Genomic DNA, 27106 nt, shown 5'->3' on the forward strand with positions numbered 1-27106 from the left:
AATCTGGTCAAAATATTTTTACATACTCTCACATTATAAAGCTTTTGGTATTTATTTGTTTTATTTATGTTTACTGCACCAAAAAGGAAAAAAAAAGAAAAGGGGGGGAGGATATTGCAGGCGTACGCGAAAGTACTGTAGCAACCACTTTGACATCGTAAGCGAAAAGTAAACATGACACAATTTTGGTTTCTGAGAATATATTTAAGAATTGGAAACGACCAGATTATAACACGATACAAAATTATATAAAACAAAAAATACCTCGTTTCAATCAATAAACCAAGAAATTTTCAATGATTTTTCTTTTGTATACAGCTTTAAAACGTCTACCAAGTATCACCACATCACGACAAAACAAGTAATGCGGAAGTGTCGTGCCAAGAACGAAAACGAAACAAAATTTCCAGGATAGAGGGAAGATAAGTGTCCCGTTTCGATCCTACAAAACAGCAATCTTAATATTTCCGATGAATTTACCATCACATGGAGAATTTGCATGACATGTCCAAAGTATAAGGCCGCGTGGTCATACAATACAATACACACACGCCCTCTCTCTCTCTCTCATACACACACAAGCGCGCACGTGTGTATAGATATGTAAATATGCATAATACATATGTATATGTGTGTGTGTGTGTACATATATACACACATATATAGGAACTAATACATCTGTTTGTTGTTTACACGCCTATCTTCGTCTTTTTTTTTGTAAATTCCAGCTATATATATATATATATATATATATATATATATATATATATATATATATATATATATATATAAATAAGTTATATGTATATTTTAAACACTTGTCTTTTATCTTTTGTTGTAGTCATTAGACTGCGGTCTTTTTTGGCGAACGAATCGACCCCACAACTTATTTGTTGTGCACGTGGTACTTAACTCCAACAGGCTCTTTTGCCGAACGTATACAAACTAACACCGGTTGTCAAATAGTGATGGATGACAAACACAACGACACACAAACACTATAAATATATATGTATACCAACTTTTGGAAAGACTTCCGTCACCCCACCCACCATTTTCTCCCAAATTTCTTTATTTATTTATTTATTGCCAAAAACCCCATTTTTGGATACGGAGATTCCGGAAAATTGCCAAAAATTGGCATTGTGGGGACATACAACAATTAGAAATATAAAAATGAAATATGATATAATGAATGACACATGAAAATGAACACGAATAGGAGTGGCTGTGTGGTAAGTAGCTTGCTTACCAACCACATGGTTCCGGGTTCAGTCCCACTGCGTGGCACCTTGGGCAAGTGTCTTCTACTATAGCCTCGGGCCGACCAAAGCCTTGTGAGTGGATTTAGTAGACGGAAATTGAAAGAAGCCCGTCGTATATATGTATATATATATATATATGTGTTTGTGTGTCTGTGTTTGTCCCTCCACCATCGCTTGACAACCGATGCTGGAGTGTTTACGTGCCCATAACTTAGCGGTTCGGCAAAAAGAGACCGATAGAATAAGTACTGGGCTTACAAAGAATATATATATATATCCTCACCATCATGCTTCAGTGTCTAGTTTGGCAGGTTGTTTGATGGTTAGCTGCCCTTTGTAATGCCAACCATGTTACTGCATATACTGGCTGTATTCCTGTACCACCAGCACTAGTTAGGCTGAAACTTGCAAAACAATGAACCTAAGAGGGGCTGGTTTATGTTAGGATATGAGGGGTTAAATGCGGAGAGAAAGGGCCACAGCAGAAAATACTCCTTGCAGTAAACGAACTCCCTGTTTGTTTACTTTATAAGAGAAGGTGGGGGTGGAAAGAGATGAAAATAGTGGTGATGAAGTGTTTGAGTGGACACTCAAGATGAATAGAAGAGAACAGGAACAAGGGCTGTGGGTGGGATTTCAAGGGTGCATGGGAGAATTACAGTTGAGGAATCACTGAGGGAAAGTAGGTGACAACTGTGAAGACTGGGCACAGCTGAAGGATAGATGTAGCAAATGGGGGATAAGGGTGGGGAATGCCAATTGATGTATGTGTCCGGGAAGGTAGGCAAAGAAAAGGAAGACTGGACAATGTGTAAGGATGTGGGTGTGTATGTGTGTTTGTGTATGGGCTTGTGCTCAACTAGGTAAGCAGAAAAATACGCAGACAAATAGATGGATTGATATCTTTATTATTCTAATTAACTTTAATGTAATAAAAAATTAATAAACATAAAGTTACATTTCTGAATATTTTTACTATTTCAGAAGAATAAAAGTGAAAAAGATTTCTGAATATCATTATTATTTTAGAACCTGTAAAAGTAAAATAACATATCAGACTATTTTTAATATTTTAGAAGAATAAAGGTAAAAAGATTTCTGAATATTAAATGTAGTAAATGTTAATTATATGGTAATCTGATTATATATCGTGGAATTCTCAATAAGTTGGTTAGGCTCCATCACTAATTCCAAAGTTTTATCTCTTTATCTTTTACTTCAGATTCTTGTATTTACCTGACAGGTAGTAAATTATATGTTAATATATTACATTAAGATATTGGATTAGATATAGGATTAAAATATTTGGCATATACATTACTTTTTTTATTTTAGAATTTATTTCTGTGTTGCTACGTTTTGTTAATATTAGTAACTAATTGATACTTTAAGTGCAGTAAATGGTAATTTTATAGTTATATGGTTATATAGAGGTGATATAGTGGGCAGGATTCTCCTGAAGTTGGTAAGTACATGTTTCGTTAGATTCAGGAAAGTCTTCTCCAAGAGCTATTTCGTTAGAAGTGTGTTTGCTCTGTCATTCCATTTAACAATGCAATAATTGTATCAATTTTTTTATTTACATTTTCCATCTGAACACGTAGCCCCTCCTCAATCTGCAATAAATAAGTGAGATTTTCCTCAAAATGGCAAGTCATATTGGGTAATGAAGTTCTAGATATACTATGTCAGACTAAAACATGAGATAGTCATGGCTGGATTCTTCTGATCATGGATTATAAATCATAGGTTGTAATCTTCTGTTTGATCAGAACTAAAAAGAACTAAGCAACAAAATATTAAAGCTCTTCTAATACAAATATGGCTTGACAATTAATCAGTATTACAAAGGTTATTCTGGTTGGTGGAAGGATATATTTTACGATCGAAGAAAGGAGTTGGGCAGAATTTTGGCCAGTATAATCTGAAGAATTACAAAGTATTTGCTAAGAAAAATAACTCAAGTAAACCAGCACCATGAGAAGACTATGTTTTACTAATGATATCTTTAGTTATTATACAGGTTCATCTTCCAAACTTTGTTTTAAAATTTGAATCTATTTGTTCTTTTTCCTCATAAAACTAGTGAAGATGTATTGCTTGTGCCTAAGAAACAATGGTACAACCCCTTCACAATAAAGCTGACCTTAGTCCCTATAACCATTGTATTTCTAATTATTTCTTCTCTTCATCACTTAACAGACCAATCTTCTGCATCTATGTCTCTAAGAAATTCTAACATTCTCTAAATTATTATTCATTCAGTCAATAATTTCATTTTGAATTTGGAGAAAAAGAAAAAATTTTACTAAACAATGACTGAATAAAATTTTACAGAACTTTTCCTATTAAAACTGAAAATAGATTAAAAGCAAGAAACAACAAACCTTTTCTTCAACATTACGTCGTAATTCTTCAACCTTCAATGATAATTGGTCAATTCTGGAAGAAAAAAAATACATTAAAAGTCTTCATTAAAAACTACGGATGCAATTTTTAATGAAAACCTTTAAATGAATCAGAAACTTAAAAACAAAATAGTTCGGAACATTGATAACTCTTTTTTTTTTGTTATTTGATGGCACTTCTTCACACAGCTGGACAATGTGTATAGATGAGCCTATGTTTCACTGTGGATGTTTTATTTATGTTTAGAAAGCATATTTAACTTTAAGTATCTTGTGTCCACTATCTGGACATAAGATTATCCCAAATAATTGAGAAATTTTATAGCAGTAGAATAGTATTATTTCCAAAGACATTTTTTATTTATTCAATCCCATATAACCAAGGACAAGTAGCCATCTCCCTAGAAGCTGTTTGCTGATCCTAGATGCTTTTACAAATTTTCAACTTTAGATTCTGATTTTAAATTTTGCTGCAATTACCATTACCCTTTATCCCCCATGGTGTAGATAAAATGTACATTGGGAGAGAGACTGGCTCAGATTGGTGGACCCAACTGAATCATACAAAACTGGCACTGAGTCTATTCCAAAATTCCTATTAAATAAGGCAACAAAATGGACGAATTATTAAAACATCAGAGAAAATGCCTTGTGGTATTTGTCCTGGCTCTTTACCTTCTGAGTTCAAATCCCACCAAGGTCATCTTTGCCTTTCAACCTTTCAGGGTCCAGTCTTATACAGGGATCGATGGTAATGACTAATCCCCTCCCCTCTAAATGTCTAACCTTCTGACTAAATCAAAAATTTTAATTAAAAGTGGAGAAATGGCTGAGATAGTAATAATACCAAAACACATTGTTTATAATATTTTATGCCAAACCTACTTTTCTTATTTCTAGATTTAATAAAATGAACATCACTAATGAACTGGTATCAATTCATCCCTCTTACTCCAGACTTGTAATTTTTCTTTTATTCTAAGTTTGAATTTCATTGGAATCAACTTTATCCTTTTCTAATCAGGCCCAATAAGATTCATGTAATATTCTAAGGTATATTCAGTCAATTACTTCCAACACTCACTCTTACAAGAATTGGTTCTTTTGCCAAAGTAAAAAATTGTTCTGCTGGTGAGAAAAAGATGAGCTTACTTATTTGATGATGAAATCACTTTCTTATACAAGCTATCACTGACAGAAATATCTTTCTTTGATATGTAAGAGTCGACCATCTGATCTTCCCAGAGAATTAAATGTTTGCTTCCATTAACATCAAATTGTTTACCTGTAGAAGAAAGGTCAATTTGAAGTTAATTATATATACAATTGTACATAAGTTGTATTTGCTATATAGTGCATTGATAACACATAGTTAAGATGTTAGTGGTTACAGAGTGTAGATGAACACAGATAAAGTTCTTGAAGAAACTGTAGAGTGTAAGGATAACATATGGATAAAATTTGTAATGGTAACATATAGAATGTTGCAGCTGAAAACTTTTGGGAGCAAATTTTATGAATAGAAGCTCTTTTTAACAATTTTTATCCTTAAAATCACCTGTGTAAATTACATAGGTGCAAAATTTATATGGGTTTTTACAGTAATACTATGTAGGTGTACAAATTTGAAAGATCTTATCTCATCATGATAAAAGAGTTATAGAGGTACAGAAAAGATACTTACTAAATACAGAGTGTTTTTGATATGCATTTCGTGCTTTCTTATATTGATAATGACAAAATTGGTAGATGTTACTAAGCAGTATAAAAGGTGGAGGCAAAGGAGGACGTACACAAAACTCATAGATAAGCTCATATCTTTGGAAGGACCAGTGGTGATAACTCATTTCCTGCACTTTTTGAAAACTAAAGCTAAAATACAAATCAATAAACATTACAGAATGATTATATATATATATAATTTTAAGTTAGTTGTTCTTAAATCAGAGACAAAATTATATTCACTATAAGCAACTGAGTGGGTAAATTTTATATTGTCAGTAGTTGTGGCATATAACTATATAACTAATCAAAACGTCACCATTGGTTTCACATTAAATATTGCCACAAGAAAATACTCATGTCACTTCAGACATACTAGCTTGTGGACAAGCATGAATGAAGACACATCAACATTATCTAGTTGTAAAAGTGAAACAAACAATAACTGTCTGACAAGTCAATGTGCTATAACCACTGATTTGTTATTTCATGACATTAAGGCACACGTGTGTGTGAGTGTGTGTGTGTGTGTGTGTGTGTGTGTGTGTGCAAATACATATTCATCTAACATCATGCTCTGAAGCATACATATATTGAGTTCTACACCTGGTTATGAATCTTACTATGCCTAAGTAAAATATTAAAATACATACATAATACAAAGTACGGGGTTTAGTTCACAGATGATTAGGTACGCTAGGTAAGTACTGTAATGGATTACTGGGGCTCCAAGGTTATATCCGAGACGGTAGTTATGGAGCTATTGCAGAAACCCGATATAGCAGATATATAATTGTTAAAGAGGACAAAAAACGTTAAGGCAAGACAAACATCTCAAGTCATATACATTATTATTAAGTTTCAGGTGTGGAAGCAGGGACTAGAATCAAAGGGCCTTAGAGTCAACCTAGCTAAAAGCAAAGTCCTAATAAGTAGGAAGGTAGACAAAACACAAACTTCTTCAGGTAGATGGCCCTGCTCGATCTGTAGAAAAGGCGTAGGTAGAAACTCTATAAGATGTACCCAGTGTAAGCTATGGACACACAAAAGGTGCAGCAATATCAAAGGAAGGTTAACTAGGAAGTTAGTTTTTGTATGTGGCAGATGTTCAGGAGCAATAAACACTGTAAATGTGCAGAAAACAACTTCTGCCACATTCCAGGGAGAAAAACTAGACGTAGTTGATAGCTTCCGCTATCTGGTTGACCAAGTTAGTAGTGGGGGTGGTGTGCTGAAAGTGTAGCTGCTAGAATAAGAATAGCATGGGCAAAGTTTAGAGAGCTCTTACCTCTGCTGGTGACAAAGGGCCTCTCACTCAGAGTAAAATGCAGACTGTATGATGCATGTGTATGAACAGTCATGCTACATGGCAGTGAAACATGGGCTGTAACTGCTAAAGACATGCGTAAGCTCACAAGGAATGAAGCCAGTATGCTCCGGTGGATATATAATGTCAGTGGGCATACTCGACAGAGTGTAAGTACCTTGAGAGAAAAGTTGAACCTAAGAAGCATCAGTTGTGGTGTGCAAGAGAGACAACTGCGCTGGTATGGACATGTGGCGAGAATGGATGAGGATAGCTGCGTGAAAAAGTGCCACAGCCTAGCAGTTGAGGGAACCTGTGGAAGAGGTAGGCCCAGGAAGACCTGGGATGAGGTGGTGAGGCATGACCTTTGAAACTTCAAACATTAGGCTGCATCAAGGCAATGACTAGTGACCGAGACCTTTGGAAATATACTGTGCATGAGAAGACTCGGCAAGCCAAGTAAGACCAAAATCCAAGGCCTCTGCCAGGGGTGTAGCCAGCCCACTTATGCGTACCTTTCCTTCATTGGACACTAGACTCCACTTGTGAAGACCTGTTGAGGCAAGTGAAATCGAAATTGATCTAAATTCGCCGACTGGCCCCCATGCCAACGTCTCCTTCATTGGACACTAAACTCGGCTTGCAAAGACCTGTTGGGGCAAGCGAAAACAAAATCGTGATGGCACCTGTACCAGTGGAGCACTAACAGCACTGTTCGAGCATGATCGTTGCTAGAGCAGTTGTCTGGCTTCCGTTGAGTGTGATTGTTACCAATGTCGCCTTCCTGGCACTTGTGCCAGTGGCACGTGCAAAAACATTCGACCAAGATCATTGCCAGTGACGCTGGACTGGCTCCTGTGCAGGTGGCACGTAAAATACACCATTTAGAGCATGGCCGTTGCCAGTACCGCCTGACTAGCCTTTGTGCCGGTGGCACGTAAAAGCACCCACTATACTCTCGAAGTGGTTGGCGTTAAGAAGGGCATCCAGCTGTAGAAACTCTGCCAAATGAGATTGGAGCCTGGTGCAGCCATCTGGTTCGCCAGGCCTCAGTCAAATCGTCCAACCCATGCTAGCATGGAAAGCGGATGTTAAATGATGATGATGATGATGATGATATGAGAGAGACAGACAGACAGACAGAGGTAGATATGTGATTGTGTGTGTAAGTGTGTATGTGAGCATGTCTTGAGAGTGTGTCTTTGTGTCTGTGTTTGTATTGCTCCCCCTCCACTTGATGATCAGTTTTGATTTATTAACATCCCTATAACTTAGCAGTTCAGTAATAGAGACTGATTGAAAAATAACAAACTTAAAACATTAGTATTAGGGTCAATGAATTCAACTGAAACCCTTCAATGTCTCGGCATAGCAACAGCGCAATGGCTGAACCAAGTAAAAGATAAAAAATAACAATGAAAGCCAACTATTTAATCAAACACACACACACACACACACACACACAAACACAAACACACATGCACACGCACACAAACACACACAAACACACACACACACACACATATATGCATGCATTCTCATATATGTAATGGAAAAATTCTTACCTAAACATAGCAATAAGTAAATTTAGAAGCAAAATATGCACTATCAAGATGTATAAACACATTAGAATCGGTGCTATATACATAATAAGTTTGGATTTGATATTTTCTGCAAGAAAAGAAAAGAAATTTTATCAAATGTCTCAGCAATTATAATAATGGTATTGGTTGCAAGTTTTGGCACAAAGCCAACAATTCGGGAGACTTATTTATCAACCCCAAAAAGATAAAAGGCAAAGAACATCTCAGCAGAATTTTAACTCACGGGGCAAAGACAAATGAAATGCATTTTGCCTAGCATGCTAGCAATTCTGCCAACTTGCCAATTTAACAATTATGATAATATTGGTTGCAAGTTTTGGCACAAAGCCAGCAATTTTGAGGGAGAGCTTAATCAATAGTATCGACTCTCGTGTTCTACTGGTACTTGTTATATTGACACTGAAAGGATGAAACACAAAATCAAACTCAGAAGAATTTGAACCCAGCATGCAAAGACAGATGAAACGCCATAAAGCATTTTACCGAATGTGCTAACAATTCTACCCATTCACTGCCTTTGCAATTATAATAATACTGAAATATAATCTTAACTGTATACTTAGCAAGTGCTACTCTGGTTGAGCTTCTGACATGATCAGTTTGTGAAATTTAAACAAACTACTATAAAACTGTAGCCTTGTGCTTTTGCATGAATTCTTTAATTCAGAAAATTAGTATTATTATTCCCCCATTACTACTATCATTCCGTTTCAAATAATGAATGTGACATTTTTTTGAAATACTGTGATAATTTGCCTTTGATTCTTGCTTTAACAACAGTCAGGTGATATAGAATAAAACAGGCTTCTTCTCAACTGGAACAAAACAATGACACTACAATAGGGTGGAATCAACCCTTTTATTTAAAGTATGGACAAAAATACAAAATACATGACGAACAATGATGGGGCACATGAATAGCTTTCACTTAAATTTTGTATAGTTGAGTGACTTCACTTTATATAGCTCATTATATCATTGATCATAGACAGGTGAAAAACTAAATACTTTTAGAACTAAATTCAAAAGTTTTGCTAATTCATTCCACTAACATACAAAATATATTGTCATTATAAACAGATATAATCTATTTATTTGTCAAATCAGTAAATGAAAGTAAAAAATACATCAAAATTTGTTTACCTTCATATTCTTCAAGAAAAAGTTCTCCATACATGTGGAAATATGCCTTTCTAAACACTGCTTTAAATAAATCGTATGAGACTGGTGTACTTGGATAGAGAATTGATTGGGTAGCAATGCCAAAAGCAATCATGAAAATACACAGAATTATGATAAAATATCCAAGGTCTTGCATCTGAAAGATAAATAATTTTGTTGTTAAGCAGAGATAATTAATCATTTGTTAATATAATGGATACAGCTAATATTACAAAATAATTAACTATGAAGTTAAAAGGTATTCTATTAAAAGTGAGATTTAATCAGAATTTGGTTAATTTATTTGTTGTGACTATGGTGCTGCTAGACCAGTCATTGGGTACGACTCCTTCGTGTATCACCTGGTTAACAATACGGGTGACTAGGCTGTAGCCAACACTGCCAGATATTTTGAGCGTCTCTGCAGTGATTCCTGATGGGCCGGGGGCTTTCCCTGTCTTCATACTCTTAATTGCTTTATCTACCATGGTACTGTCAACTCGGATAGCTGGTCCCTCAGTTGGGTCGACATTCGGCAGACTCTCTTTCTCCCATTCATTCTCTTTATTGAGCAACCTTTCATAGTAGCATCTCCAGACCTCTTTCTTTGCAGCCTCGTTTAATGCAAGCGTACCATCATCCATGCGAACACATTTCTCTCCCACAACATCACGATTCTCTCTCACACACTGTCTTGCAACACGAAATACTTCAAGTCTTTGATCCTCATGGCGCAGAACATTGGCAAACTTTTTCTTATCTGCTTCCCCTCTGGCTAAATAAACCTGTCGCTTAGCTTCCCTTCTGGCAGTCTGATACAATTCCCTGCTACCACCGTTCTTCCAGTCCTTCCAAGCTTGCTTCTTTTGTCAAATAACCCTGTCTACAACATTGTTCCACCACCACGTTATTTTCGGTCGAGAGGGGACTTTGCACCATCCACAGATCTGGTCAGTGGCCTTCAGCAGGTTGTCCCGTAGAAACGTCCAGTTGTCTTCTACATCATGTGAAGCTACTTCCCCTTCTATTTCGTCAAAGGCTTCAAGTAATAAGTCTCTAAATCTCTGTCCATTTGCAGGATCTTTGAGCTTCCAGACCCTTCTCCTCCATGCTGGTCGTCTTCTGGGCAACCACTTAGCCCTGATCCTGAAGTCACTAACTACTAGTCTATGTTGTGGGGTACATTCTTCGCCTGGGAAGGTTTTGGCATTTATAAGCAGCCATCTTTCCCTTTTTCTGGCGAGGATGTAGTCAATTTGGCTAGTGTGTCTGCCAGAACGGGAGGTAACTAGGTGACTAGCAGGTTTCCTGACGTTAATATTGCAAACCATAAGGTCATTTGCATCACAGAACTCCAGCAGCTTGGTTCTCTCCTTGTTGTGGGAACCAAAACCATAGCTTCCATGTACGCCATGAAAGCCCCTGAATGTTGTCCAACATGACCATTGAAGTCACCAGCCACAAAGAGAAGGTCCCTGTCATTCGTCAACGAGGTAGTCTGCAGGAGAGTGTCATAAAATCAGTCTTTCTGTTCATCTGGTAGCCTGGGCTGAGCGGCATAGGCCAAGATAATGGTTGCTAACACATGGTGAAGGACTAATCTAATCTTAAGTATTCTATCGCATACTCTGGCTACCTCGATTACCTTATCCACCCATTTCTCTGCAAGAAGTATACCCATGCACCCGACCCCGTCTGTGTTCCCTGTCCAGAGAATCTTGTACCTGTGTTCTTTGCCTGTGAGGAACCTAGCGGAACCTCCTCTCCACCTTACTTCTTGGAGACAGTGGATATCGACACATCTCCGTTCAAGCATCTCAACAATCTCACCAGACCTACCTTTCAGTGTGCCGACGTTGAGAGTGCCAACCCTGGGGGTGTGGGAGGTATGGGCCTGTGAGACTCTGGGGCAGGGAACGGCTGCATCATGTACCTGAAAAGAGAGCTCGCATTTTGCAGAATTCATAAACAATCAGTAGCATTCATTTCAACCTGCATCCACTACACTATCATATTTTGCATTATATGATCGCTACCTTACATAGGAGATAAACCCTAAGTGGGGTGGGGGTGGCGTGAAGCCTTTAGAAGTGTTCATGGGAGACCGCCAGGGACTTCTGGTACTGGTGGAGGGGTGAGAGGGCGGGAACTTCCGGTACTGGTGGAGGGGTGGGAGGGCGGGAACTTCCGGTACTGGTGGAGGGCGGGAACTTCCGGTACTGGTGGAGGGCGGGAACTTCCGGTACTGGTGGAGGGGTGGGAGAGCGGGTGCACAGGAATCGAGAGAGAATAAAGCAGAGGGTTAGGGTTAAGCCATAACACAAGGGAGATAGAGAGAGATATTCTTTAGGGATTTCTGTCGCATAGTTTAAGGGAATGGTAGTAATAGAAGCAGAGAGGTATTAGGCCCAGAACATGAGGGGGATTTTTGTTGCGTATTTTAGAGAGACAGTAAATATTGAATGGCCGTAATATGGAATTGAGAAATAAGAGTTTTCGGTCAGCTAATCTAAGACAGAATTATAGAGATAAGTGACTGTGTGATAAAAATGTGTGAGATGGTACAAAGTGATCTGGAACTAAGATAGAAAGTTCATCAAAGCATTTCCTGCTATAGAAAAGACTAAAATGGACAATGTTACATTGATGTGACAAGGGTTGTAGAGCTGGAGTAAGAGAAGGACCAATCAAATTAGAGACTCACTTCTGAACTTGGTCAAGGAGATGCAAGTGACAAGGTGGTATACCTGCCAAAATATGACAAAAGTATTCCATACAAAGAGGAACTGTGGTCTTGTAAAGATACAAAATGGCTTCAGAGTTGAAGTAGTCCTTTGAGCTATACAATGACCCAACCTTCCAGTAAGCAGACTTATTTGTTGATTGTTTATAAGAACCCCGAGAAAAATCAGGTGAGAAAATCAAGCCAAGCAATTTCAAAGAATATCTTTCCCCAACTGGTTTCAGTCTCACTACATGATATCTCATATAAATGAAAAACAAAAATAAAGACCTCACTTCCTACGAAAAGACATGAGTTTGCAGTTTCCCGTTTTGCTCACATTGTACAGAAAGAACACTAGAGATCTGAAGATTTCTCATTTCATAAAATAGTCTGCTATAAAACCATATATATGAGGTATACACTGAGAGTCTCAGTCTGTTTATACACAATCATAGTCCTACAAAGAAACACTTGAGTGATCCACAGAAAACAAAGAAACAGGGGGCAGTATGGTGTAGTTACTTATTCCAGCTCCTTATTCAAATTCTATCATTAATCGTCTGTATTTTCCCAAAATTTTAATAAGCTGATCTTATTGGAGTTCTTTTCTTTGCTTGATTATTATTATTATTTATTAATTTATTATTTTTTTCATTTAGTTTTTAAGCTACTTTACTTTAATGAGGGTTTTATTTTTCTCTACTGTTTGCATTCATAATCTGTTTTATGAACTTTTTAAAATTCAATGCATTAGATATGTGAAACCTTTTCATATTTGCATTTAGTCAGTAGGTCAATCCTCTGAGGTATTTTTTCTTAGCCATATTAACAAACTATATTAGATGACATCAGAAAATATTAGATCACTGATTTAGTTAAAATATATCATTTCTAGCTATCAAGTCATCTCAGAAATCGAGGGAGTGGAGGCAATACACACATTAAAATTTAAAAAAACTATATTTATTTTTTTACTATTTACATAATTCATTTAAACTGAAAGACAACTTATTTCATGATTTTTCAAATATATTCAACCTGAGAACTTACCATTTTTTTTATCATTACAAGCTTTGGTCCAAGATGTCTGTGAGATGAAAGCATATAGAGAACACGAATGTAGAAGGAAATCAAATTTAAATTGAAAACCACTCTAGTAGCATCCATCAGTTTGAAGTAGCGAAGAATGACTCCAAAAATGAACAAGCTGATGGTTATAACATCAACTATGTTCCAAAAGTCATTGATGTAATTGGTAAATCGTATCCAAAGTGACATAGAACTTCTTGTTAATATCTGAAATAAAAGTAGAAAACGAGTAGAAAACACATGAGTACTTATACACACACACGTGTGTGCGTGTGTATGCATATAAATATTTATTGGCAAGGATTAGCAGGGGAGATGTGGACCACTAACAAGAGACTATGAGCTCCATCACAATGAACTTCACAGTTAAAAACTTTGCAACAAGGCCCAAACCTTCAGCCTGTGTCCCTAAACACCAGATAATGAAAATTTAGCCTCAGGAAGAAACGTAAGCTGCTCATGAAGCAGTATTATGCAGCAGGGGAGCATAAGATGAATCACAATCTAGGAGGAACTCATGCACCCCAGTTCCAAGAATACCAAAGTGATTGGTACAGGGACTGCAACAAGAACAGGGAGAAAGTGGAAGACAGCTGAAGCAGTCCATCAAGCAGTGGAGTGCTTGAAACACAAAGCTCTTCAATGGAGTGTAGCACATAGCAGGGCTAGATTCAGAAGTTCTTCAACAACCTAATATGAAGTGGCTAGTGGAAAGGAAAGGGGGAAGCTAGTGTAGGAGGATGGGCAAGCATCAGTAGAGAAAGAGTGAACAAATAGAGTAGTATTAACATGGAACAGGGTACCTGGATGAAGTGGGGACAGGCAATCAGGCAGAAAGTCTCCTAGAAGGACATCTGGAACCAGAAACCACTAGGGATCAAGTTCTTGATGCAGGGTTCAATGAAGTCCTCCCCAAAACTCCTTAATAAAATGGAATTAATTCAGTGGAGACCCTGCATGGCCCCTGTGTCCTAGGATAGTGTTCTTTGAGCATATCTTAAGCAACTGCTCCAGGGTGCTGAGTGAAGGATGCTATTGCTGGAGACATGATCATCTCCTCAAGACCATCGCTGTGACAATCAGCATGGGGATCAGCAACAGCAGAATTGGAAAGATAAGGAAATAGCTAGTTCAGTTTATTGTTCTTAAAGACCTCTGTGACATCAAAGCATGTAGCTTTGAAACCAGAATATGAAGTAACATGAGATATAGATAAAGTTTATATATATATATATTATCACATCTCATCTGTAAATCTCACCATTTTCAGGTCTTAATTAGTCTGCTTCCAGCAGACTACCCTTAACTATTAACTTCCCATGTTTTCTACCAAAATCTTCATCATCCATGAATGACAAAAATGGATTTGATTAAATAATTTTGAGACAGTACTTACCTGGTGTATTTCTTCTGTAAATATTCCAATCACCCACACAAGAAGAAGCCATTCTAGATAAGAAATCTGAGGTTTAAGTTCAACAAGTAACACATAGCTATAGATGACAAGGAAAATTACATAAAATATCTGAAATAGAAAAAGAATTTGAAGAAAATTATATCTAGTGTTACAAGTATTTAATGGCAAATTCATAGTTACATTTAAACAAAGGAGACACATGAGAGAAGATTAAAACATGGAAACCAATCTATATCTTCTCTCATATATTCTTTTTACATCTACCGGTTTTGCTGTGTAAACAATGAACTAAAAGGATGTAAGTAAAATTGTTAAAATCTATGTTTTGCGTATGTATGTATAAATATGGATGTCTGTGTGTATGTGCATGTTGTGTAGGGGCACTTTTGCATGTATGTGTATGAGTATATATAGATGCTTGTATATATCTACATATGTGCATTCTCAAGTCTACACATGTACAAGGATTAAAATTCTCAGGAAGGGTATAGTCATTTTAAATCAATACCAGCATTTGACTGGTACTTTATTTTACTGACCCCAGAAGGATAAAAAGCAAATTCGAGCTTAGTGTGATTTGAACTCAAAAACATAGAGTTTTGATGAGGGGGTTTTTTTTTGCCTGTTACTCTACTAATTCTATCAATAAATATTAAACACAAATTAACTTCTTTGAATATGCTAACTTTCTACTGATGTTTATTAACTAAAATATATTCCCAAAATATTAATCAGTTTTTAAGTATTGCCTGCTCCACCTAGTTTTTCTTTGTTTTATTTCAAATGTGATTTGCACAAGAATAAGGGCAGTAAAAGTGTGAAAGAAAAAAAAAAAAACAAGAACCATGTGGTTGGGTCAAACCAAATAATGGATTACATCCATCATCTTTGTTTAGTAAAATTTGTTTTAAAAGAGTAATTCTTTTCTTCTCTCTTAAAATTAATTTGTAAAGAAAATTTACTCTAAAAGGGAAACATTTTAGATATTTATGAGTAGGTACATACCAAATTGGTCAAAAACTTTACGAAAGGAGTGCAGTAGAATGTCACACATCTGCATAACACTTTGCTCAAGCATGATGGACATATTCTTAACTTCTGGCGGTGGTTTCTGGATTAGAATTGGAATAAATTACTTGAATAATTAGTCACAGAATTACATATTTTATGCTTAATCTTCAAAATATATAATATACAATTGAAATAGGAGAACCACTTGTAAAAGTCTAGAATGTGACCGAAATTATTCCTTTAGACACATTCTTCCTTTTGCATCACTCATACAGCTAAAACTCATTGCTTCAAGCTAGCTAAGTACACTTATACAGGTGAATGAAATCTAATTGGCTTGTGTTTCATGCAGGGAATGAAATCTAATTACCTGATTGGTAGACAATCAAGTGGATGAGTGGTCTCTTGTTACATTGTTAGTATTACAGAGCTCCAATAATCTCAATCCTTCTTCATTTCTCAACTAAACCATAGCCCCTGTATACACTCTGATATCCAGCATTGTGTTACCCAATATATTTATCAAAGGTGCCAGCCATAATATTGACATCACTGTCATTTGATCTGGGGATAGTCTGCAAGATAGCCTCATAGAATCAGTCCTGTTCATCTGCCAGCCAAGATTGTGGTGCATATGGGTTGGTAATTGCTGCACTCATATTGCCCAAGATAAGTCTAAACTTTGACTACCTTAATTATCTCATCCACCATTTATCTGCCAATAACTCCAAGCACATTGTCTCTACAACCCACTCAGAAGAAGCTGTGCTGGTTCTCTTTGCATGTGAAAGGTTTCTGTTTTAGCTCTTCCACACAACACGCATCTATGTGCATCTTTAACATAGCTGTGACTGTATCCCAAAGATAGATCCGTCTTTACAGTGACAGAAAATTGAGCTGTCAACAACCATAAAATTCAAATGAGACCCACAATGTAGTTATTGTTCCTACTTTTGAGGTACTGCTGCACATACAAACATCATAGATTTCATCCAGGGAAAGACCACCCAACTCACTGATATTACACCTCTAATAAACACAATTCAGCATCTTGCCTACAGGTATGCTGCCTCATCTCTGTTCTTTCTACCACTACTATAAGGGTCTCCATTCATTGGAATTGGCTAGTCTTATGATTTCTCCATTAATACACTCATGACCCACTTCCCTTCCCTCTCATCACTTTTGTTGTGTCCCAGGCCCCACACCAACCATTGAGCCTAAGTCTTCCTCTCCAGATAATCAACCCTTGGAGTCTCTTTCCTGCTCATGTTTTTCTTGCAGGTCTCAACCTGCAACAGTTTAAACAAAGCATTACTGTCATCAGTTTTACCAGTCTTGGGAAGCTTGTAAATGCCATGGGCACTACGCTTTCCTCCAAACCTAGCAAGTGTAAAACAAAGAGAGAAAAATGTCTTAATATTGATCCAAACAGACTTGGAATGTCACATCATAATTCTTTAACAGTATCTTCTAACCACCATAGAATAAGTCTTCCTGCAAGAAGCATATAAGCATTATGAGAGTGGAAAGTATTCTCTGAATAATACAAGGGTACATACTCAAGGAGGCTGCACAGCTCTGCACCAACAAAGCATTAATTCTGTGCTTATCAACCGGAAATCAAGAATGCCTAAATGACAGAGATACAAATGATAAATAACCACAGTAGTCTATTTTTAACCAACAACAAAAATGTTATTATGGTATTATCTATCTATAAAATATAGTGTGGTGGCCAATACACAATATAAGGCAATTCATAAATAGGAAAGCCCTCAGCATAGACAATGATGTGAAGGGCATATTCATACAAAATATGAAAAAATCTAGGTAGAATGCTGTTGATAAAACTTCTATACAAACATAATAAATTTAAAGTAACATTTCAATTCAAATCACTAATCTCTGTTACATAAAGGAAAATAGTTAACAACAGGAATTAGAAGTGGTAAGTATAAAAAGAAACATGACTTACAGTTTGTTATTTCTCTCATTATGGTCCTGTAAATATGAATAAAAGTATAACATGATATATATAATAGATCTGTTTTATTTTGTTTTATTGTCTACACGTTAAAATATATTTACAGTTAATATTACCACAGTCATATCATCAGATTTCTGGCAATGTTATATCTATTACATGTTTAAGCTTCCATATTTAACCTTTCATTGTAACTATAGACTTCATATGATAAGAACTGAATTTATTATTTTAATACTGGAACATAAAGAGAATGATGCAAGTGAGAGGTGTCAGCCATCTCATGTGATCAAACTGAAATGTTTGACAGGAGATTCAATTTTTCCTGTCAATATATCCAATACAGAATAATATTCTAATAGTGTTCTGGTTACAGTGAATCTCCTGCAAAAGAGTTGTAAATATTGCTTCTAGAAAATGAAACTTGAAACAGGGAAGGAATGGAGAAACTGGGTGTATCATAAATTCTTTGAAAACCTGAAAGTAAACAACAGTTAAGACAAAAAGCAACCAGGTGGCATGCAGAAGAGAATTAGAACTGCAGAGGATGGTTGAGTTATAAAGTGATTAAAATAGTAGCATCGTATATAGTGACTGATTGGAAGAACGATGTGCATATGTGGTTTATGACAAACTGATTTCAGTTTAAGCTACATCTAAAATTTGAGATTTAAAACTTTTTTTCTTTATTCAAAGAATTTAAAAAATTTTTTGGCAGCTTCATTTGATAGGATGAGCAGCCACAAAGAAGCCATCACTTTAGCTCATCAAGCATTAAATATTATTAGCTCTGTCACATCACTGGTACTGAACCTTTGGATTAATTTCTGTTACATTCAAAGAATATACCATCTGGTAACTCCTTCCAAATCTTCTGTCAACTTCAATTAGGACACACGAAGTATAAAGAGAACTATTTTCTAAACCAAATTGGAGTCAGTCAGGCTGATAAAAATAGCAACAAACCCTTCTCAAGTCACACCCTGCCATCATAGGAAAAAAAAAGAATAGGCACATTGGATAATGAAGTCCTAGATATACTGTCTGAATAAGACAGAACAGTCATGGCTGTAACATTATTGACAATAAATCTGTTTGATTAATGGACTGATTCACCATTATGCTCAACTAAAATAATGAAGAAGACATTGAAAGTGAGACGGCAACTAGTTCAATGGAGAATATAAACTATTAAATTAAAAGATATGGACTAATTAATATCTGTGTGTAATGGAAATCACTTTATATAGGAGATACGTAATTGGTTACCAAAATCTAGAGTGCAATATGCAGCAATAGCTGTGTTAATAGACATTTAAAGGGGATTAAAACAGCTGGTCATAACATGATGTTGAAATATAAACAGCATTGAAGTTGATTTCTAAAATTTCTAAAATGATTTAGAATTTCTAAAACTCTTTTGTTCATAGATTTCTAATGAATTAAGCATTTATGGTTGGTGTTACATTTCTAAGCCTATGCTTCTATGCCTTCTGTTAAGCCTTCTCTTCTAAGATTATTGCATTATAAGCATTAAAAGTAATCCGTTTAGTTATTTGCGAATGTAAATTTCAGAGATAAGAAACTAGTTTTAACTATTGACAACAAGGAATTTATAGCAGCTGGTAACTTGGATATCTCGATAACATAATCGATCGTTCATTAGAAGCTTTATAACAAAACATTTGATGTCCCTAATTTTCTTCACTGGTTCCTACAACATAGTTATTGGTGAATATGATAGGAATTTATGCTAAGTGGGATCCCAAAGATTTAAGTAAAATTCATTGTTGGCTGGGGTGAGAGGAAGACAGAGAGAGAGGGGTGCAGAGCATTCCTGTTGCCTCTGAATTATAGTTGACTCTTTCGATAACAAGACCAATGAGATTCTTGATAGAATTTTAAGACACTACAACTACTACTACAATAATAATAATAATAATAATGGTTTCAAATTTTTCCACAAGGGCAGCCATTTTGGGGGAGGGGATGAGTTGATTACATTGGCCCCAGTATTCAACTGGTACTTAATTTATCAACCCCGAAAGGATGAGAGGCAAAATTGACCTCGGCGGAATTTGAACTCAGAACATAGCAACAGGTGAAATACTGCTAAGCATTTTGTCCAGCATGTTAACAATACTGCTCACTGCCTTAATAATAATAATAATAATGATGACAATAATAATAATAATAATAATAATAATAATAATAATAATAATAATAACCACAACAACAACAACAACAACAATAATAATAATTCTGAGAATATCAGCAATCATTAAAGAAATAAGTATTACCTTTTTATCATCAAACTTTATTAGAAATATAAGCAATGGACAGAATGTACAAAGTAACAACTGAAAGAAGAATAAAGAAAAATGTAGGAAACAAGTAGACACAACATAAAAGCTAAATATTTAGGGTGGTATCAATATACACAGAGTAGTGAAACAAGAAACTTAAATTAATGACAATTAGTTACATGTACAATTGTCCCTTGATTTACTTAGATTGCTCAGATTCATTTTAGCATGGCTTTTTGCTGATTAAAAAGTACTTTTTTTCTAGATTGCATTGGTGAATGTTTGGCCATAAGTACAGGTATAGCTGTGTAGTAAGATGTTTGCTTCTCAACCACATCGCTCCAGGTTCAGTCCCACTGTGTGGCACCTTGGGAAATTGTCCTCAACTATAGCCTAATGGTTGACTAAAACTTTGTAAGTGGATTTGATAGACAGAGACTGAAAGAGGTTCATTGTATATACACATACATGACAGAAGTAAATAGACACCCATAAAACATTGCTTTATGCGTTATCTTAATTTGAAAAGATTTGTATTTTTAATTAATTGACATTTTTATGTTTCAGGTTCTATATGAAAATGTTTAATCATAACACATGCAAAAGAAGCCTTGGAACTGTCTGAATTTCAAAGAGGCCATACTGTGGGACAATTTAAAGGTGAACTTAGCATAAAATCACAAAAAAACCTTGAGATCCCACTTTCTACAGTTAATAGAGTGATTGTGCAATTCACTGGAGGGGGGAAGGAGTCCTCATCACCTCACCCAGGTCAACCAGGGCCCTCTGACAGTACAATTCGCAAAATTTCATGCAGATTCTCTGCTCAACTTACTCTGTCATGGTCAATGCAACAATCACATGCTACACACCTTCCTTCCAAGCACTGCTGTAAACAGTAGAAGTGAGCTAGAATGTTAAAATTTAGTGCACATGCACAACAGACCTCAAGGCCAATCTATGCTAAGTGGCTTCACTCAGCATGCTTTAGCTTCATTACTATGGCCACAATCTGGATACATATTGATCAGACTATGTATGTACAGAATATGTGATATAAGCTATATCATGCATTAGAAGATAATTAAAATCACCAACCATCAAAATACTGTTATTTGTGCTTATGCTTCCCATCCAAATTTTGGTCAACAAAGATTGACAAGCAGCCTGGGACACAAATTTCTTATTGTTAACATTAAATGCTATTTGCATGCATGAAGCATCATTCCAGGTTTTCCGTTGTAGCAACAGTAAATCTAATGTCCCTTTTTCATCTGCGTAGTAACATTCAGTCAAAACTCCAATGGCACATTCTTCATAAAGACTAAAATTAATAGAGTAATGGTACTTGTGAAAATATAAGTCAATTTGAAAGGAAAATATTTAACAGTTATAAATCAATCAGTTTTAGTTTCAATATCGACTTGAAAAAATAATTGGATGAGTTATGTTTGCTACCACCATACATTTCTCATCTTTAAGTTAAATGCAATTAATATACACAACAGTAAGTTTAGTAGCTAACATATCATAATAGAAGTATTGTATAAGACATGCATTAGTTTTCTCACAATGGTGTACTGCGCTTTATATTGTGATTTATAAAACAGGAATTGAGAAAATAAAAAGACAAAATGCTTAGCAGCATTTCATGTCTTTATATTCTGAGTTCAAATTCTGCTAAGGTTGGTTTTGCCTTTCATCTTTTGAGGGTCAATAAAATAAATACCAGTTACGTACTGGGATCAATGTAACCAACTTGTCCTCCTCCTAGTCTCAACCAGAGACACCAATGGACAACAAGGCTTTGCATTTAAAAATTCTAATATGTGAGGTGCCATGAAATTGAAAATACCGATGTCTGTGGGAGAGAAAAAACCTGAATGAGTCAGGCTGCATTTACATAAAGAGGAATTTACATAGAATATATAAGGTGCTCATAAGTATTTTGGGGTTACCAGAATTTTGGTCTACATATTTGTTTGCTCCTCTTGATATCATTCACAGTGTACCAATGATAAATGGTAATGCTTTAAAATGTCACATTCTTCTGATTTCAGTCTCCCAGATCTTTATGTTTCTCAAATGTTTTCAGAAATGTATTTTTGTCAGCTGAGACTGCAACATTAATTAGAAAACAAGGTTTTTCAGTATCATCGTCATCATCATCATCATCAGCAGCAGCATCACCATCATCCACATCATTTAACGTCTGCTTTTCATGCTGGCATGGGTGGACAGTTTGACTGAGGACTAGCAAGTCAGGAGGCTGCACAAGGCTCCAATCTGATCTGGTTTTTCAAAATGACATCAGGTCGGTGCTGTACTAATCAATCAGTCTGAACACCGAAATTCCAAAGGATGGTAATGTTAGCATTCTGAGCAACTTGTCATGGCTTATGTTCACACCAGTTACTTTTCTGAGCAACATATTAACCAGTGTATGTACTGAGCTGTCCTGTCATGTCCTAGCAAGTATTCTTCTCAGGTATTTGCCATGTAGCCTGACATGTGCTTTCAATGCATCCTACATGAACTCAGACATCTCAGAAGGATTTACAACCAAAAGCCCTACCATACATCTCCACACAACCCTCTTAACAACAAAGCCTTCAAAACCATCCTTCAAAACATTCCTCTGCTAAAAAAAGGACCACAGAATGAACTTAATCCTCCAAACACACACCATCATAAAAAGCAGGAGACAGCCCAAATCTATGAAAAATCTCCTAACACAAGCCATCAGTAAAAAAAATGCAGAACACCCAACTGTGGTATCTGCATCAATTTAATTGAGGGACCACAGTTCTCATTCAAACAGGGACAACGCTTCACAGTAAAAAGCAACTTCACATGTGTTTCGGAGAACCTGATATGCATACTAACTTGCTCTGGGTGTCAAGAGCAATACATTGGCCAAACAAAAAACAGTTTGTGTCAAACTGCACAAATTCCAGATCAAAAAACAGAAAAGTAGCATTCAGCGAACATTCAAAAGAGATACCTCAAGAATTCATCCAAAACAATCCCAACCACTACTAGCATCCACAATGAGTCGCTTTTAGGTCACTTGACCATTTAACATTGGCTAATAAACTGAGCTTTCAAAGACCTGCTGTGGTAATTGAAGTCATTGTCATGGCTGATGACACTACTGCTTGATTGGCACCCATACCAGTGACACGTAAAAAGCACCATTCAGTCATGGTCGTTGCCAGTGCCGCCTGACTGGTTCCCATGCTAATGGCATGTAAAAAGTATCATTCCATCAGTCAGGCATAAAAAGCGAAGTACCACCAGTCAGATGGTATTGGCTGATGCCATTACCAGCTGACTGGCCCTCAGACCGGTGACATGTTATCAACTAGCCCACTCCCATAAAGATTTCAGGCCTTGTGCCTATAGTAGAAAGTATTATTATTATCATTAGCACCAGCAACACTATTGCAATGCCAAATACTGGTTCTGGGATTCCTTTGACCAAATCACAGACAAAAGTATTTGTTACCACTTCTGAACTGAGTTTAGGTCTCGTAAAATAAACTTCATTTTTTTTTTTTGTCAAACGATAAAGATGTAAATGAGAGTGTTAGTAAACTAAACAAAATGAAACATAAATAATAAAATAAATATAGCATGAGCAATTTGACATCTACTCAATATATAATTGATTAAAATAAACTGACCAATCAAAGTATTTAGGGTAATAGGCTACAAGAAGGTTAGTACTCCCAATATGTACATACAGTTATATAATTAGACAGACAGAGATAGACAGACAGACAGACAGAGATAGACAGACAGACAGACAGAGACAGACAGACAGACAGACAGAGACAGACAGACAGACAGACAGACAGACAGACAGACAGACAGACAGACAGACAGACAGACAGACAGACAGACAGACAGACAGACAGACAGACAGACAGACAGACAGACAGACAGACAGACAGACAGACAGACAGACAGATAGATAGATAGATAGAGATAGATAGATAGATAGATAGATAGATAGATAGATAGATAGATAGATAGATAGATAGATAGATAGATTGACTCACTCAGCATGTTCTTGAAATTTGATCCGTTTGTCATAATCTTTACATTTTAGTTTCAGAGATTTCAGCAATTTATTTGCAATTAGAGCAGATGGCAATACCTCCTGGTGAAACAACAATTGTATAGAAACACATTCAAGCAAAACACATATAATATGAATTAAACAGAAACAAAAACAGAAAATGCAATTTTGCTCTTCATTTATTATTAATTTTATTGCTCAATACTATACTCTTTTTGGTCTATAATTCTTCAATACTCACATTAATAGGAACAACTTGCAGAAATGGTTAGGTTTGGCCACTAAATCACCATCACCATTTTGCATTTAGTATTTCAAGTCTCATCCAACCCATGCTGACATGGATTGAGCAAGACTTCTTGAGACAATATTTTATAGTCAGATGCCTTTCCTGATACCAATTCTTACTTATTTTTGCAAAACAAACTGCTCTTTGATACTATTTCGTTTATTGGAGACATAAACAATATCATTGCTCCCAAAACAGTGTCAATGTGTGGAGGAAAACATGATGGACTTTGTACAGTTTCCATATCAAGAATCTTTGCTTCTTTTACCAAACTTGAAATCAATATTCTCATTAGATATCCCACTGATTACTCAATATTAATTGACTGAATCAATTTGTATTATTTTCAATGTTTTTCTAATGTTAGTATCTTATTTTCCAAATAAGTAGGATCTTTTTAGGAATTAGACATCTACATTTGATTTAATTTGGCTAGGTATTTATTTGATCAACTTTGATGGAATTGAAGGTAGAGTTGTGTTTCAAATTTGTAATAGAAAATGATTTATCCATAAAATGGGAAGAATGTAGCCTGAAGTTCTAATGTCCTACTTATCTCCACTGACTTCACAATAATTTATTCCCAAAGAAAAAGTTCCATGGTCAGAGCAGTGTCTAATCTGGTTGTCTGCTTCTGTTTTTAAAAGTTTACAAAATAATTAATATGCCAATTCAACTTTTATACTCTTATCCAGTATACATTTTCCAGTATACATTTTCCAGTATACATTTTCTGGGAAAACTAAGCAGGATAAGTGGAAAAAATGGTAATATGCTAAACAAAAGGTATTACATTATTTTGGGGTTGCCACTCTTCATTCTTTGTTGAAGAGCAATCAAGACTTTGTGGTGCACAAAATATATCAGTAAGGTACTGTGGTGAGTTCAAAAACTTGTGTTTAAACAAATAAAGTCATTTATATAGCTCTTACAACAAACTGACTTACCATGCCGCCTTTCCAAAATAAAAATGCCATTTCTTTTCTGTTCAAAAATACTGCCCATAGGAACAATTTTGTTGCAATGGGAAGACTAGCTGAAATAAGAAACAGACAAGTAAAACATGTGATACAATTAGTTCAGATGCTAAGAATAAAATGAAAACAGAAAACTGAAGGAAATTATTAGTCTTTATCAGACAAAGGTTTTATTAACCATTCTGATATTTTCCAAATTTGACAATTTTCTGGAATCATCTAAAGCAACACAAGAAGAAAAAAATCTGGAAAATCAACTTCAGAAATATGTGACTTAATTATTATGATCACGCTCTACAATTTCTGCTAAGTCAATGCATTAATATTGGTTTCAAATTTTGGCACAATGCCAGCAGCTCCGTGGGGACAAGATAAATCAATTACATCAACTTCAGTGATCAACAGATACTTATTTTATCAACCCAAAAGGATGAAAGGCAAAGTCAACCTCAGTGGAAATGCTACTAAGCATTTTGCCAAGCATACTAACAATCCTGCCAGTTTGCCTCTTTAAGTCAATGCATTACTTTTAATTATCATCATCATCATCATCATCATCATTTAACGTCCACTTTCCATGCTAGCATGGGTTGGACGATTTGACTGAGGACTGGTGGACCAGATGGCTACACCAGGCTCCAATCTGATTTGGCAGAGTTTTTACTGCTGGATGCCCTTCCTAACGCCAACCACTCCAAGAGTGTAGTGGGTGCTTTTACATGCCACCGGCACGAAGGCCAGTCAGGCGGTACTGGCAACAGCCATGCTCAAAAAGGTGTATTTTACGTGCCACCTGCACAGGAGCCAGTCCAGCAGCACTGGCAACGATCTCACTCGAATGTCTTTACACATGCCACCAGCACAAGTGCCAAGAAGGCGACGTTTATGACAATCTTTGAGTAGAGGAGACAGCCAATTGAATTGATTCCATTAAAAGGAAAAACAAAAATAATACCAGAATGACATGAATCAGAACAACGTTAAATACCACAAGGTATTCACTCTAGTATAGGGATGATCCTACTACTCCACCCTTACAAGAAAACAACTGGATAATGTGATGTTCATGCCAAAAGTGCCATACAGTTTAATGGCCTCACTCAGATTTTGAAATAGAACCAGTTACACTTAACTGCACTAATTACTTCTTTTTCCCACAATTCCTTCCATAATAATAAGAAAGATAATCCTTTCTCTTATAGGCACAAGGCCTGGAACTTAGGGAGAGGGAGGTAATTGATTGCATCAACCCCAGTATACACCTGGTACTTATTTTATTGACCCCGAAAGGGTGAAAAGTAAAGTCAACCTCAGCAGAATTTGAACTGAGATCATTAAGTTCAAATTTTGTTAAAGTCAGCTTTGCCTTTCATCCTTTTGGGGTTAATAAAATAAGGACCAGTTACGTACTGGGGTTGATAAAATTGACTTCCCGTCCCCTGAAATTGCTAGCCTTGCGCAAAAATTTGAAACGAATAATAATAATTATGGTAATTTCAAATTTTGGCACAAGGCCAGCAATTTCAGTGGTGAGAAAGTAAGTCGATTACATGGAGCCCAGGGCTTAAGTGGTACTTGCTTCGTCAACCCCAAAAGCATGCTGAGATCAAAAGTTGACCTCAGCAGTGCTTGAACTCAGAATATGAAGACAGACAAGGCCTGAAATTCTGGGGTAGGAGATGAGTTGATTACGTTAGCCCCAGTGTTTCACTGGTACTTATTTCATTGACCACGGAAGGATGAAAGAATAAGTCG

The 27106-nt window shown here is 36.1% G+C and overlaps 2 protein-coding genes across 7 annotated transcripts in view; both read right to left on the reverse strand.

The window, feature by feature from the left end:
* LOC106872163 (transient receptor potential cation channel subfamily M member-like 2) overlaps positions 1-702 on the reverse strand; it is a 62345-nt gene extending 61643 nt beyond the window's left edge. For 2 of the 4 annotated variants that reach the window (XM_089364658.1, XM_089364655.1), the window contains exon 1: positions 265-702. The gene's annotated coding sequence lies outside the window, so the exon portion shown is untranslated. The remainder of the gene's footprint in view (positions 1-264) is intronic. The other 2 variants (XM_089364660.1, XM_089364662.1) reach the window with 2 other exon arrangements.
* A 1455-nt stretch (positions 703-2157) lies between these two features.
* The window catches only part of LOC106876914 (transient receptor potential cation channel subfamily M member-like 2), a 52490-nt gene continuing 27541 nt past the window's right edge, over positions 2158-27106 (reverse strand). Inside the window, exons 16-30 of one of the 3 annotated variants that reach the window (XR_016244664.1) lie at positions 25322-25410; positions 24066-24166; positions 21100-21325; positions 19996-20055; positions 17687-17712; positions 15703-15808; positions 14677-14805; positions 13242-13487; positions 11306-11399; positions 9449-9623; positions 8267-8372; positions 5358-5545; positions 4826-4958; positions 3653-3707; positions 2158-2881 (exon numbers count right to left, since the gene is read on the reverse strand). Coding sequence is in view for 2 of the 3 variants with exons in the window: in XM_014925663.3 (XP_014781149.1) it covers positions 2783-2881; positions 3653-3707; positions 4826-4958; positions 5358-5545; positions 8267-8372; positions 9449-9623; positions 13242-13487; positions 14677-14805; positions 15703-15808; positions 17687-17712; positions 19996-20055; positions 21100-21325; positions 24066-24166; positions 25322-25410 (1739 nt within the window). In the remaining variant the exon portion in view is untranslated. The remainder of the gene's footprint in view (positions 2882-3652; positions 3708-4825; positions 4959-5357; positions 5546-8266; positions 8373-9448; positions 9624-11305; positions 11400-13241; positions 13488-14676; positions 14806-15702; positions 15809-17686; positions 17713-19995; positions 20056-21099; positions 21326-24065; positions 24167-25321; positions 25411-27106) is intronic. The other 2 variants (XM_014925663.3, XM_089364663.1) reach the window with 2 other exon arrangements.

Source organism: Octopus bimaculoides, chromosome 16, assembly GCF_046866305.1.
Source record: "Octopus bimaculoides isolate indiv1 chromosome 16, ASM4686630v1, whole genome shotgun sequence".
NCBI lineage: Eukaryota > Metazoa > Mollusca > Cephalopoda > Octopoda > Octopodidae > Octopus > Octopus bimaculoides.